This window comes from Neovison vison, chromosome 3 (genome assembly GCF_020171115.1).
Source record: "Neovison vison isolate M4711 chromosome 3, ASM_NN_V1, whole genome shotgun sequence".
NCBI classification, from domain to species: Eukaryota; Metazoa; Chordata; class Mammalia; order Carnivora; family Mustelidae; genus Neogale; species Neogale vison.
In genome coordinates this window covers 159,466,876-159,482,782 of record NC_058093.1, presented here as the reverse complement: position 1 = coordinate 159,482,782, position 15,907 = coordinate 159,466,876, and the positions used below count along the sequence as shown (strand labels likewise).

At 40.0% G+C, this 15,907-nt stretch overlaps 1 protein-coding gene across 6 annotated transcripts in view; it reads left to right on the top strand.

The window, feature by feature from the left end:
* Positions 1–15,907, top strand: part of FHOD3 (formin homology 2 domain containing 3) — a 456,738-nt gene that overhangs the window by 351,099 nt on the left and 89,732 nt on the right. For 5 of the 6 annotated variants that reach the window (XM_044243141.1, XM_044243140.1, XM_044243138.1 and 2 more), the window contains 2 exons: positions 10,014–10,148; positions 14,670–14,720. In XM_044243141.1, coding sequence (XP_044099076.1) covers positions 10,014–10,148; positions 14,670–14,720 — 186 coding nt within the window. The remainder of the gene's footprint in view (positions 1–10,013; positions 10,149–14,669; positions 14,721–15,907) is intronic. The other variant, XM_044243139.1, reaches the window with a different exon arrangement.

Genomic DNA, 15,907 nt, shown 5'->3' with positions numbered 1-15,907 from the left:
ACATGATCTATACAGTACTTTGTTAAAAATTGTGTTAGTGGAGTCAAGACCCCCGCTGTCAAGTAGAGATTTAAAGTTTTTTTTTTAATTTAAATTGGTCAACGTAGATTTTTTAAAAATATATTTTATTTATTTATTTGAGAGAGAGAGAGCACAAGCAGGGGGAGTAGCAGAGGCAGAGGGAAAAGGAGGCTCTCCACTAAGCAGGGAGCCTGAAGCAGGGCTTGATCCCAGGACCCTGGGATCATGACCTGAGCCTAGGGCAGACATGTAAGCTACTGAGCCACCCAGGTGGCTCCCCCATAAAAGTAGATTAAAAAAAAATATATAAACCTCGAAAGTCACTGAGAAAATCCTGAATAGCATATAAAATAGGATAAAAGGCATAGCCTTGCTACGTGATCCCAATTAATGGCACCCGGTCCATAACTGCCAATAGGAAATAAGAGGCACCAATGTGGATTGAGTCCCTACCATTCGGAGCGTCGTGTTCTCCTTTTACCATGTAGACTTCCTTCTTGCCTGCCGCTAATCCCTGATCCCAGTCTTGTCACGCTGGGTTCCCATAAGGCTCAGTGGGGTGCTCTCTTCAATCGCCTGTGTTATAGCCGAAGTGCAGGAGGGGGAAGCACGGGTGTGTTGGCCATGGGGGTTGTTGGTGGGTCTGGCTCCCTGATGGCAGCTTCATGCGGTGACGCTACGTGCTGGGGGACCGTCAGCCCTCTGTACTGCAGGAGGACTCTGAATCCTCAACAGACTCGAGGGACTCTTCTCCCACATGTGTTTTAGAGCTGACTCCTCACCATTCCTCCTATGGGAGATTTAGTTCCAGATCTCTGTCATGCCTGGACTAGCTATTGAGAAGTAAATGTCCTTCCGAAATATAGATCTTAGTAGGTGACTTTTCCTGCTTAGAAACCTTGAATGACCCCCACTGCCTATCAGTGAAGCCCAGCCCAATTACCATCACCGACAGGATCGCTCCCGTTTGGGTCCCACATGCACCTTCCAGCTTCCTCAGCCATCATGTCCCCCACCCTCACTGTACTTGAACCCCATGGAGATGGAGAGCCACCATGAGCATACCAGACTCTCCTGAGGTCCCTTCCTTCAAATATGCGCTGTTCTTTGACTCACCTCTCCTTTATTCACTCGCTGGATTCCTCCTCAACCTCCAAAAGCCATGGAGATGACATCTGTCTTATAAAAGTCCTCTGACTTCCTCAGACAGAATGAACTGTAACGTCTCTTTGGGTTCACATACCTGTATTTCAGCTCTTGGTCCTTTGACTCATCTTGGGTTTATCCCTTTGTTTCTAAAATGGGGTTCACAAATCTATTGTGATCTGTGGTAGTGGACATGGGTCCTACAAACCCTGGATCAAGATGGGTAACTTCACTAGACTGGCCATGTTATTATAAGATTTGGGGAAAATCATGAAGACAGGACTATGCTCTACAGGATCCATGTTTACATGACTTATAAAGAGATGGTTTTTCTTTGCGTAAGGCTAAAAGCACTCTTGGCTGATCTCACGTGCCTTGCCTTTTCCCGTAGGATGACTGCTGCTCCTTCACTGTTGGGCAGCCGCCATTTCTCTGTCTCCCACATGAGATTTCCCCAGCCCCCTGTTCGCTGCCCTGTCCCATATCTCTTTGTCAAATCAACAGGCGAACAGGTGCCTGACCAGGTTTAACCTCACAGAATCCTCTTTTCTTCTTTTGGAAAGTGGTATTAGAATAGATTTTTTTTTTAACTACATAGTTCTCTCATCCTTATTTATATGCAAGGTAAGCATAGCAACCTTAAAGGGCATGTATTGTAATTCTGTTGGAAGTGAGAACAGTGTGCGTAACACTTTCGAGTTAGGTGAGATCTCTCACTAGGAAATGCAAATATCTCTCCTCAGATAATGCAGATGGAAGAGCTACACCCACAGAGCTGGGAAAAGCAAAAAGAAGCCTTAAACCCGTCTCCCCGTCTTTGATGGCTAAGGTCTCCGGTATCGTAGCAGTGATGATGGAGAAAAGTTGCTTGTTTCTTGGGGCTGCCTCTGGAGCTTGCTCCTTTCATTTTGAGAGCTGAGTTGTAGCCTGGAAGTGTGAAAGAAGATTAACATTTCCTCATTTCAGGGCAAGCAGATGTTTTCTAGAGCTAGGCAGGACCAAGAATTACCTCTTCTCCTGTGATCCTTAGATCAGGTGACCCCCAATTTCATAGCCAGGCTGTGAGGACAACCTCACTGTTATGCATTGTCGAATTGCCATTTTATTACTATTCTTTGATCTCTATATCTTCATATTAAATCATCTATTTGTGAATTAAGTGATCATGTCAAATATCAGATAATTTGTGAGCTTAGTTGAACTTCTGTTACTGTATCACCAGGGATAATTTTTTAATAAAAAATGTTGAGATCTGTTTCTCTTACAAATAAGACTTAACTTCAACTTACCAAAAGGAGCGTGTGTGTTTAAATAGCTTGTATAGTAATAATTGACCTGAAAAAGCTGAGCAGAAGTTTTGATGTATGTATATGCAGGTGAAACCATTATCACAATTGGAATAATGCAAATATCTGTCAGCCCAGACATGTTCTCATGCCCTTCTGTGATTATGGCTGCCGCCCCCCATCCCAAGCAACGACGGGTCTGCTTTCTATCATTATAGATTAGTTTACATTTTTTAGACATTTATGTAAATGTAATCACATTGTCTGGACTCTTAGGGAGGGGTTGACTTCTTTCAATTAACATAACCATTTTGTAAATCCATTCATTGTATTGTACATTTAAATACTTCATTCCTTTTTATTGCTGACTAGTACTCCATTGTATAAATATACCACAGTTTATCTGTTTACCTCTTGATGGACATTGGAGTTGTTTCCAAATTTTGGCTATGAGCATTTGTTTGCAAGTCTTGGTATGGAAATGTGCTTTCATTTCTCTTGGTTAAACACCTAGAAATGAAATGGCCGAGTCCTATGGTAGGAGCTTGTTTAGTTTTTTAAGAAATTGCTGAGCTGTCTTCCAAAATGGTTGTACACCAGAGTACCTCTGGCCTCATAAAATGAGATGAAACGTCTTCCTTGCTCTTGAATTTTCTCTAAGACATCGGTCAACATTAGGGGTCTGGAGTAACGGGCTTGTTTAAATGCACAGCTCCAAAATGGGATGACTCTGGCCCCCGTTTCCTCAGCTATAAAGGGGAGAATAACGGAACTTTGTGCAAGAGGTCGTCGGGTTAAAAGAACCATTTCACATAAAAGCATTGCCACATACTATTGTCTCCATAAATGGGAACTCTTATGACCAGCCCCATTTCAGTGAAATGGAATTCCTGTTTCAGACATACTGGCGGGGAAGGCTTTAACCAGATGGGTTTCTGGGGCAGCCCCCGGGGCCTGGTATGGCCAAGATTAAATATTGCAATTCCTCTCCCTCAGAGTATATCATCCGCTCGGTTGCAAAACCTCTCTCTGGCTCCTCTCCACCTGCATTCTTAGGTGGCTTCACTCGGTTGCAGTTGCCTCGGGTGTAACTAACATGACTTCAGCTTTCCAGCTGTGTTCCGGGGTGGTGCGCCGTCCCGGTGACTCAGCCGGCTGGAAGCCGCTACAGGAAGGTTCAGCTCAAACCCCCAGCCTGCCCTTGCCTCTCAGCCTGGAACTGCCAGGGTCCTATTCCAGATCTAGCCTTGGTGATGGCAGCTTGACTTCTCCCCTGCATTTAGAGATTTTTAGGCTCCCCACAGAAAATGAGATGTGGCATGTACCTGTTGTGTCCCAGATGCTGTTCTGAGCAAATTCATACCTACACGTGTGTTAACCTGACAGTGCTTCATGAGTGGCAAGTAGTATTACCACCATTTTACAAACAAGTGAACTGGGCTCACAGGTGCTCAATGATTGGCCGTGTTCAGGTTTTCTGTAAGCCTTGCGCTCATTCCTTTTCACCATAGCTGGCCCTCACACCAGCCAAGGTTAAACATCACAGCAACTTCCAATCACTGTAGGTCTTTTTCCTGGAAAACTTAATATGAAAGATAAAAATCTGTTAAAGATGCCTTTATAAGGAGAAGAACTTACCATACTAGCTTGAATTCTGGTATTTGGGTGTTAGGGGGTTTTTTGTTTGTTTTTGTTTTTTAAGGAATGAGTTGGGATAGTCCTCCTTGTATGGTCTGGATGCAGTCCAACATTGATATTATAGGTTGAGCCCATTTCCAGAAACAAGATTTACAAGACCAAGTGTATGTTCTTACATGTTGGCTTATCCAGGAGACCTACGGAAATTTAATTTATTAATTTTATGTTTCTAGACTTTTGTTTCCAGTATGACCAAAGTGATTTATATGCATCTAGGACAGAAAAGCTCATGGTGGGGGCACCAGGGTGGCTCAGTGGGTTAAAGCCTCTGCCTTTGGCTCAGGTCATGATCCCAGGGTCCTGGGATCGAGCCCCGCATTGGGAATCTCTGCTCAGCAGGGAACCTGCTTCCTCCTCTCTCTCTCTGCCTGCCTCTCTGCCTACTTGTGATCTCTGTCTGTCAAATTAAAAAAAAAAAAAGAAGAAGAAAAGAAAAAGAAAAGCTCATGGTGGGGGCAGGGGTGTGTGTGTGTGTGTGTGTGTGTGTGTGTGTTTATTCTCCCTTCCTGCTACAGGGATCAGTATTAGGGTGCTCAAGAGAATGGATCTTGAGTTGTTCAAGGCATTTTATTTCATTTCCAGAAAAGAGGAGCCATTCTGCATTGCTTTGAGTTAACAGCTCACGTTTCAGTTCTTTCCGAATGGAAATTATTAATAAGGAGACATCACGTATCATTAATGCTGCCTGACAGTACGATGGCTGTGTGCCGACCAGAGAGTCACCATGAGAAGGCTCCTTACGGGGTCCAAGTCTGCAAGAGCACACGAGCACAGTCTGCAAGAAGGAATGGCCTACCCATTTGACTAAACCGGACCATCCTTAACTCTCTCAAGTTCTAATGCTACTTTAATTTTATATAGGCTCTAATACAGCTGACATAAGGAAATTATGTTACAGTAGGCTACAGAGAAGCTTCACTGTGACTTCATTAGCAGTCACTAATGGCCCATTAGTAACTTATGTATTAAGTTTTCCCTGAAATAAGCGGAAACACTTAGAAGAACAAACTAAAATCAGAAGTGTAAAGGGTACTGGCAGGGTCTTTATCTCACATTTCATCCAAGAGCCCAGACCACCTAGTTCGCTCCTATGTCTTGCCTCTGAAAAGAGAACTCAGAAGATAAAGCTGCTGGGCTTTAACAAACAGCCACACAGAGCAGGCTGGGAAGCCGGGCTGGATTCAAATTCCCCATGTAGGGGAAAAATAATCCTAAAATAATTCTCTGTACCTTACTTTTTGTTTTAAAATTCTGGAACTTGGGGCATCTGGGTGGCTCAGGTGGTTAAGCATCTGCCTTTGGCTCAGGTTATGATCCCAGGGTCCTGGGACCGTGTCCCACATTGGAGTCTCTGCTTGGCAGGGAACCTGCTTCTCCCTCTCCCTCACTTGTGTTCTCTCTCTTGGTTTCTCTCTCAAGTAAATAAATAAAATCTTAAAAAAAATAAATAAAATTCTGGAACTAGACTTAACTTTTAATGTTCAGCTAGCTTAGGGCTTCAAAGACATTTGATATTAAAAGAATAACTTTTATTTTTAAAGACCAAAAGAATGATTTCAAAAAATATATTCCAGGCTAACAGAAGATTTTCAATAATGACAAAGTTCTAGGGCTATAAAGAATATTATATATAAAATTGAAGCCCCTGTCCCTTTGATTTTTTTTTTCTTCTGCTGGTGATGACCACCTGAAATTGGTTTTATTGTTTCTGTGTATATATATATATATATATTCTGCACATGTATGATTTTGCTTTGCATGTCTTTAAATTTCACAGAAATACAGCTTGCTATTCATATTCTTCCAACTACTTTCTTATTTTTTGTCAACCTGCAATCTGAGACATCTGAAACAATATATCTCTATGGGTTTAACTTGCATTCTTTTTCCCTCATTTCTAGTGAAGATGAGATGAGCATCATTTGTATATTTATTGGCCATTAATTTTCTTACTCAGCAAATGTCCATTATTTTTTGGAAGGCAGCTATGCTAACCACTATACCACCAACACTCTGGCACAAAATGTCCATTATTTTTGGTTCATTTTTTCCACTGAGTAGTTTCTTTTTTTCTGATGTGGAGTGGTTCTTTTTGTTGTATGTATACTAATCCTTTGTGGTTTATATGTGTTAAAAGTAGCTCCTCCTAGGTGGTGGCTTTTCTTTATTCTTAAATACTCTTTAAATGAGTGCAAATTTCAAATGTTAATATATATAAATGTATCAAGTTTTTCCTGTTTGATTGCCCTTTTTGGTTTCTGGTATTAAAGTTCCTTCTTGAGATCAAATATTACAAAGTTTTGCTTTTTACATTTTCCACTTAAACTCCTAGAAATTATTTTGAGTTTGGTATGTGGAAGGTCTAATGATGTTTTGTTTTATGTGGCTGATAGTCCAATTGTTATATAGCCCATCACTTCCCCACTGATTGAACAATACTAACATTAAGATGCTCTTAATGTTCCAGGATTGAGGAATGTTTACCATAGTTTTAAAAAAAATTTTTGTTAAATACCCATTGTCAGGCTAAGACCGTGCTCTCCAATCCTAAGCTTTCTGAAGTTGTTGTTGTCTTTCTAATAACAAGTGAGTATTGCATTTAAAGCTTTTTCTGCATCTATAGAGATAGTCATGGTTTTTCTCCTGTATCTATTAATTTGGTAAATTACAGTCATTGATATTTACATCTTAAACATCCTTGCATTCATTGGACAAACAAAACGTGATTTTATTTCAGACTTTGCAGCAGTGTTTATATTTGCAGTCAGTATATAAGTTTCTATCTTCATACTGTTCTTGTTTGGGTTTTGTGTCAGAGTACTACTAATCACATAATATGAGCTGGGAGCTTGTTCTTTATATTCCCTGAAACTGTGTATGAGTAAAAAGAGCTCTTCTCTGATTATCTTATAGAAAATACTTTTAAAAAGTCTGAGACTTGTGGGGATTTTTTTGTTTGTTTCACTTTGGTGTGTATGGATATATCTGTAACTAATTGGTTCAATTTGTTAAGGTTTAACAAAGCTTTCTTAAATATTTCTTCCTCAGTCAGACTTAGTAAGTTATTTTTAGAAAACCATCTATTTCGTCAAAGTTTCCAAACATACTGTCATAAAAATTTCTCATTTTCTCATAATTATTGTTGTCTCCTCTAATATCCATAGTTGTATCTAGGTGCCATTCTTGAATATTGTTTATTTGTAGCTTTTTTCTTGAACAATTTTGACAGAATGTATTTATTATTATGTAAAAAATTATAAATCAGCTTTGATTTTTTTACAAGATTTTTTTAAAGATTTTCTTTATTTTTTTGACAGAGAGATTACAAGTAGGCAGAGAGGCAGGCAGAGAGAGAGGAGGAACCAGGCCCCACACTGAGCAGAGAACCTGACGTAGGGTTTGATCCCGGGACCTTGGGATCATGACCTTAGCTGCAGGCAGAGGCTTAACCCCCTGAGCCACCCAGGCACCCCTGATTTTGTTGATTTCCTCTGTATCTTGATTTCTCTCTTTCATTCATCTTTGTTCATACCTTTATTTCCTTTCTTTTGCCTTCTTTGAATTTATTCTACTGTTTCTTTTCAGATTATTGAGTTAACTTCTTTTCTAATATAAACACTGCAGGCAATAAATCTCCTTCTAAGTACTACTATAGAAGCATCCTATAAATCTTGATATATAGCTTTTTCATTATAGTAGCCTTTGAGTATTTTCTGTGTGTTTCTTCTTTGGCCCAAGTTACTTAGAAGTGTTTACAATTTAAATTGTTACAAATTTGAAATTTTTAAATTTTACCTTCTTCTGTTCAGTTCAGTTGCATTGTGGTTAAGAAGGTAGCCCATATGAAACCAGTTTTTGTTATTTCTTTATGAGCTTTGTGGTAGGATCGGTGGTCAGTGTGTGGACAGTGTCTGTGTATTTGAGACGAATGTGTCTTCTTTAACTTGGGGCATTGAGTGTATATGTTCCTTTGTTATGCTAAACTTATTAATTCAAGTCCAAAAATCCATCATGTCCGTAACAAATTTCTGTCAATCCCTGTGTGAGAGGTATGGTAAACCTGGTCACCCTTGGCTTAGATTTAGTGATGTGTAACAGAAAAATAAATAATAGCAACTTAAGCAAGATAGTTCTGGACTTCATTTATGTGAAGGAGAAATCCAATTCTATACATGCCTGAATGTCCAGGGCTGATGTCTAGGTCCCTAGTGGGCCTGGAGTATAGGGTGTGGTGACTCCCTTCCTGGAGCTATCAGGAATGACCGTTTCTTCCCTCTACATCTGCCACCTCTGAAAGAGAGCCAGAGGCCACTCCCCTTCTCTAGGGAGAATGGCTGTGGGACTTATGGCAGAATACGAGTAATATCAGAGTCGTATCTTTCTCCCGTGCTAAGGACCCGTGTGTTCTCCACCAGGCGGCATGTTTTCACTGAATTGAAGTAGGATTTCATTCAACCAATATTGCAGAAATAGTCGTATCTTACTTTTGGAATTTTTTTCAATAGATTAAGGCCTCATTGTTTGTACAGATTGGTTTTTACATTATCTAGAGGTCCAACAGACTCCTCTTCCCGACAGTCTCCCTTCCTTATTTTTCATGTACTTACATAATTTTCCCTTTTCCCACCCATTCTCCTGACTTAACATTTGCTGGGATCCCCAATCCTGTGATCCCTCACTGAAGCCTCCCACAGCTGGCTGTCCCCAGAAGGCCATCTTCGGTGGACTGTCCAGATTGTGTGGTATCACCAAGAGTCAAGTCCTTTGAACATGCTGTCTGTTCTTGGATGCTTCTTGACATAAAATGAAATTTCCTTAATTCCAATCAGATTTCAGACCATTGGACCATTGCTGGGTCTTTTTTTCTTCATCTGTTATCCCAACACCTGTTTTAAGATGACACGGTTATTTATTTTGAGGGCGTATATTGAGAATCTGGTGTACACTAAAATATATTTTTAGTATATGTAAAATAGAAAACAGTTTTTTTTCCTAAAGATAGATAGATAGATAGATTTTTATTTTATTTCAATTCAATGAACATATACTGTATTATTGGTTTCAGAGGTAGAGGTCAGTGATTGATCAGTTGTATATAACACCTACTATACTTACTATATCATGTAATTAATGTCCTTCACCCAGTTACCCCATTCCCCCATGCCCTCCCCTTTAGCAACCCTCAGTTTGCTTCCTATACTCAAGAGTCTCTTATGGTTTATCTCCCTCTCTGATTTTGTCTTATTTTATTTTTCCCCCCTTCCCCTATAATCCTCCATTTTATTTTTTAAATTCCACATATGATTGAGAGTGTATGATAGTTGTCTTTTTCTGACTGACGTATTTTGCTTAGCATAATACCCTCTAGTTCCATCAATGTCTTTGCAAATGGCAAGATTTCATTTTTTTAAATTGATGGCTGAGGAAGAAAACAGCTTTACACTGAATGTTGGTTCCATAAAGTCTTTCCATAGACAGGTTTAAAATGTGTGTGTATCTCTCTGTAAAGAGAGAGAGGATGGAGGGGAGGATGGAGAGAGGATGAACCTGTATTTATATGTTATGTGTATTACTGGAATTGTTTTGGGGAATAACAACACTCACCATTGATGACTGCTTCTATGCCAAGCATGGTGCTTAGTGATTTATATACATTACGATCTTCTTGTCCTTCCAGCACATGAAGTGGGTTAATTCCCTCCATTTACAGATGAAGATCCTGAAATACTCAGTAATTTTCCCCCAGCAATACCTAGGTACCAGTGGGCCAGACCCTCAATTCTAACTGAAGTCTGGCTGGTTCCTACTTGGGTGCTTTTAATCACAGGTCAAGCCACTAAAACATTAACTCTGTATCTTTAGGTCATCACTGAGTGGTCTTCTCACATCATCCTTTAGGCAGCACCAAGAGTCACTGGCAGCAGAGAGAGAGCGGCGGCGGCAGGAGAGAGAAGAAAGGTTGCAGAGGATAGAACGGGAAGAAAGGAACAAATTCAAGTAAGAGGAATCTCAAGGTTTTGTAACTAACAAACTGAAAATTAAAGCACATACCTTCATGTTCTCTATGATTAATACCGGTCTGAAGGGTTAGGTAGTAATATGTTTGCTTTAGATTGGGTCTCTTGTTTTTAAGAAACAGCAAGACATTTCTGAAATGGGCTAGCTCTGGCTTGTTATAGCCTTTTCCCTCTAACCAAATGGCAGGAAGCACAGAAAACCAGCCAAATACAATTAGGAACTTGTGTATTTTGGGGGCCTCCATTATCTAAAATGGTCTTATCCAGACCTTCCTGAAGACGGAGAGCCTAATTATCTTAACTTAATTTGTCATTTCCCCCTAAAGCTACTCATGTTTTATTCATATTCTATTGGATGCCAAAAGAAATTGCTTTTTCCACTTCCTGGTTTGCTTCTTTGCCCTGTGTAACAATCTTCAGTATATTTTTTTGAACAATAATTTCTCCTCCTGTGGAGGAGAAAGCCATTCTGCCAATTACTCCCAGTCCATTATCCCACTGATTTCTTTGGTCTCCATCCAGCTCTAAGGCTGTGTTCCTGTCACAGCCTGTCTGCCCCCACTGAATCCAGGGTTACCCCGTTTCTCCTCCAGCTCCAGCCTGTGCACCTGTTCTCCCAAGCCTCCTGGTTGACCTCCTTCCGCTTCTCTTCCCTGAGCTTCATGCTGTGTGGTGCTTTATGGACACTTGCTTACACATTTCATTCCTTCTTCCTTCCTTCCCCTGCTTCCTCTCCTCCTCCTAATCTCTCCCTTTGTCATCTTCCCAGTCATCTCTCCTAGACCTTCTATGTGCTTTCTTGTTTTCATGTCTCACCCCATCTTCACTTCCTGTTTCCTCAGTTTAATTTCTTTGGCAAACAGTATTCCCTTCAGTTACTCCCATTTAAACCCACAAAAAGTATAAAACATTGTCAGTGAAGATTTACGGGTTCAACAATGTTTTTTGGGGGGTGCCTGGGTGGCTCAGTTGGTTAAGCAGTTGCCTTTGGCTCAGGTCATGATCCCAGAATCCTGGGATCGAGCCCTGCATCGGGCTCTCCGCTTGGCAGGGAGTCTGCTTCTCTGTCTCCCTCTGACTGAAGCTCCCCTTGCTTGTGTTCTCTCTCTCTCTCAATCTCTATCAAATAAATAAATAAATAAATAAAAATTTTGGAAAAAATGCTTTTTCAGAACCAGGATCATATGTGTAATTGTAGAAATGGTCAAAATATAAGGGGAATTATGAAGTTGCCTTAACTGTAACTCTTACATGGAAACAAATCTCCCAATCTTGGGTGAGATGCTAATCCTGGCTTTTGTAAGGCTGGGCTAACAGTCTGCATGAAGTAAACCGACATCATCCCTCCACTGTGATTGCATGGCGTATCCTGGGCTGTGAGACTTCTCCCAAATTATACACGGAAATGCCACACCTGTATGCACCATTTCTCATGAAATAACTGTGGAAGTTGTCACATCTGGAAAGACCAATTTGTAAAACCACTGGAGCAGATGAAATCCTTCCTGGCCAGGACTTTCTGAAAGATTTGCATATTTTGCCACCAAGTAGCAGCCGAGAATCTGACTGAAACATGTGGAAGATTCAGAGATTTGTTAACGTATATACAGATTTTGTTGGAAAAACCGGGGTGCCAGTTCGGGGGAAGATGGAACATGTATCGTCCCCATTTCTTCTGCTGCATCACTGAATGCAACCAGAAACCCTGAACAGAACGCATGGAGATCTGAAAATTCTGAACTGTGAAAGGGAGCACGTGAACTGGGCACAGAGGCTAGTCTGCAAAGTTCCAAGCCAGTGAGAGTGTAGCCTTGTTTTCCTCCACTGTCACCTGGTGTGTCCTCAGAGGTATCCTAAAACCCAGAAACACATATTAAGTGTGAACTGAGAAACTCGAAGAGAAGGCCTCTCTTTCTGGACCAAGGAGCAGGAAATAGAGGTCCTAAGAGAAACAGGAGAAATGTCCTAGGTTGTTGTTTTTTTTTGTTTTTTTTGTTTTTTGTTTTTTCATAATTTTGCCCTTCTTTCCTACCCCAGCCTTGAAGCTATATTGTTACAGAGCACAATGCTGGGGAGAAATGATTTCCCCCCCCGCCACACACACACTGCAGATGAGTACAGATGAAGTTACTGCAGAGCATAGAAAATAAAGCCCAAGCTTTTTGGCTAGAGGAGCAGGAAGGGGGAACCAGGGAAGCCAGAAAATTATAGGAAAGTCACAAAGAGCAGAGAAATCAAGAGAGCACTCCTAGCTTGTCTCCAGTAGTGCACATGTGGCTTAAAACCTAAACAGCATGCCACAGACTTGGAGAGCAAAATACAGGGTGGAGTACCACTCAGGTCCCAGACTGGCCACTAGGTGGGTACACACCGGGGCTTGATTTGGAGAAAATTAAAAATATTTGAAAACTAAGCCAATATTGGAATCAATGTCAGAAGGCAGTCGGAATTTGAAGGCTGAGCCTAACCTAGTTGATTGTCTGCTAAAGGAAAACAAGGTTCTTCATAGAATTCAAGTAAGACCCGGAGTCTCCTTTCAAAATATCTAAAATGTTCTCAGTGCAATCCAAAGTAACTTATCACACAAAGAAACCAGGAGAATCTTGAAGGAAAAGAGAATCAAAATAGGCTAACTACAAAAGGACATAGATGTCATTATCAGACAAAGAAATGATCAGTTTCAGCTACTAGAAACATGTTCTAAGATGTAAAGGCAAATACTTTTGAAACTATGAGAAGATAAGTCTCTGTAAAGAAAATAGAAGTTATAAAGAAGAACCAAATGGAAATACTTAGAGAACTGAAAAATACAGTAATCAAAATGAAAAATTCTTTGGATGGGTTCAATAGCAGAATGGAGATGAGAGAATTTGGAAGGGTCAATAAACTGGAAAATAGAACTATAGAAATACTATCCAATCCAAATAATGAAACAAAACATTGGAAAAAATATACAGTCTCTCAGGGACCTATAGAGCAATAAGAGAATGGCTCACAGTCATATAGTTAGAGCCCTAAAAGAACAGGACAGGAGTGCATTGTACTATATATTAAGCTGTATGTATGTATGTATGTAGGCAGACGCTGTACTTGTAACTATCCACTATTTGCTTTTGGTCCCAAGTGGGTCTCACTTTTCATTTAAGACACAGATCCTGGCACAACAACCCTGTCCAAGAAGGAATCCTGATCATCAGGACAGACCACATATAGCTTTAATTATGACTGTAGTTCTATCCTGAAAGTCTTAGGATATGGATGAAAAGAAATAAAAAAAAAAAGAAATAGGAAAGGCTTTATCTAGTTCTCCCTGGGATTACCCAAATGGCTGACCTTTCTTCAGCCATTTTATTAATTTAAGTTACTCAGTCTTCTTGTACTTTTTCCCTTAAGCATCCTTATCTGTTGTTATTATTACTAAATTGTTATTAAAGATAAGCATCCTTATAATATGTTATTATTAAATTATTACTAAAGATAAGCATCCTTATCTGTTGAATATGATCTTTAGCTTCCTGTGTTATGGGATGTATTATTTCTAATATGGAAAGTGATGAGGACATGTGCTTACAAATGATAACAAATCTGGGTCTTTGCTGCATTTTCTCCTTCTCCTAATCTGCTTTAATTGCTCTTACTGTCCCCTTCATATCCTATCATCAGTGCATGAAGGGGGATAATATTTAACCACACTGTGAGGTCCAGTTTAGAAAACCATGAATTCATAATTTTTCAGGAAAATAAGTGTTCTACTGAGAAGCGGCTGATCTTAAGTCTTAAACTTAGATTCAAGCTGGCATCTCAGCAGCAGGAACAGAACAACACACATTAAAATTGGATGAAGTTTGGCCTCTTGTGAGTGCAAACAAGAAAATGTAGAAAGTAAGAGCCTCCCATGATCCCTGCATAGAAACTGGGAATGTGAAGGATGCAGAGAAAGAATCCTGCATTGTGGAATGATGTCCAAACTGCGAAGTACAACACAAAATGGCCAAGATGCCTGGACCCACCCAGATTTAATTCTTGAGACGGGAGTTGTGGAGCCTACCAGACCTTGACTGGATGTTAATCATCTCTGAAAACTTTTTGCTTGCTTGTAATTGTCATATGTTACTTGTCTGTTGTTTGACATTTTTAAAAGTATTTTCTTCTCCCTTCTCCCCCATATACATCTAAATTCTCCTTTCTTCAATTGTAGAGTCTCCCCATTCTCATCCCTGTGCTTTTATAGGAAATCCATTATACTTAGTACTTTTAAAGTATTAAATATATATAAAGTACTAAATATATAAATATATATAAAGTGTGTGTGTATATATGTATGTATATGTATATACATATGTATATACATATGTATATATATGTCCAACACAACCACTTTCCATTTATGAGGCACTGGAGTCTTTCATGATATACTGTCAATAATTTCTTGGCAATGTCATGAGCATCTAATTCTTTTCTTTTCCTTTCTTATTTTGTTTCTCCTGCATATTTCCTTCAGCCGAGAGTATTTAGACAAAAGAGAGGAGCAAAGACAAGCAAGAGAAGAAAGGTTTGTATATTTCTTCTTTCCCATTATAACCAAATGGCACTTGATTGTGCATTCTTAAGCAAGCATGCCGAGGAGACTGTGTTAATTAAAAGTAAATAACTTCACTTCAGATGCCTAAGACTTTGGGTAACTGGTATTTTGCAGAATAGAGTGTCCTAGCTATGTAAATTTTCCAAGAAAGTACAGATTTATTGTTTAGTGCCATCATGGTGTGAAATATACGTCTGTTCCTCCAGATTCCTCTCCACATGAGCACGATAGTTTGGCATATTGATACATGGTATGTATTTTAAATACCCTGTGCTTACCGCCACTGAGCCTGGGGTAGGAGTCCCTACTGTGTGCTTCCACGTCACTCATTCAGCATTCCTTCGACAAATATTTGAACGCATACACTATGCCAGACGCTGGCTGAGGTGCCAAACATTCTTAAGACTCTTGCTGGATATGCCTGATCACTTACCTGTCTCCCTACTGAACTCTTCTCAGTTCCTAGACAGCGGGAACCATGTCTCGTTCTCCTGGTCGTCCCAATGCCCTCCATAGGGCTTGACACATAGTAGACACTTATGGAGGATATATGGAATAAATGAGCAAATAAACCCACAGATTTATTTAAAATACTGAGCTGTAAACTATTTTTTTTCAATGGCAGCATGCTATGAATCCTACTAAAATATCCAAAGTGATTGTATTCAATGTCTGATAAACTAGGATAAGCAAAAGAAACTTTCTGGAAGTAAACCAGCAAGACGAGTTTTGACCCTGTAGTAATTCCCTCTACCACCAGATGGCGATATTGCACGGAACAATGGAAAGGACGATTTCATACTAGAGCCTCTGGGGAAACTCACCATCTGTGAACTATGCCAATAAGTGGAATTTTGCTGAATTTCCTTAGACACCTTCAGCTAAATAGTTCAAGACCGTCTGAGAGCAGGAAGAGTAGAGTCTGCCTGTGTCCAATTAAAAAACTTAGATGCTTAGGTCAGACTTATAAACAAAACTATGGCATTGTTTTAATTCCAGTGTTTTATTAGATTATTGCCATCATAATAACCAGTTGCGGCCCACAAATTTAGAGCAAAAGAAACAAGAAACTCCTGTTTTTCTAATTCATACCCTTTTTTGACATTGGGGTATGTAGACTTCTACTGAAAATGCTGTCAACTTCATGCCTAGGCTTA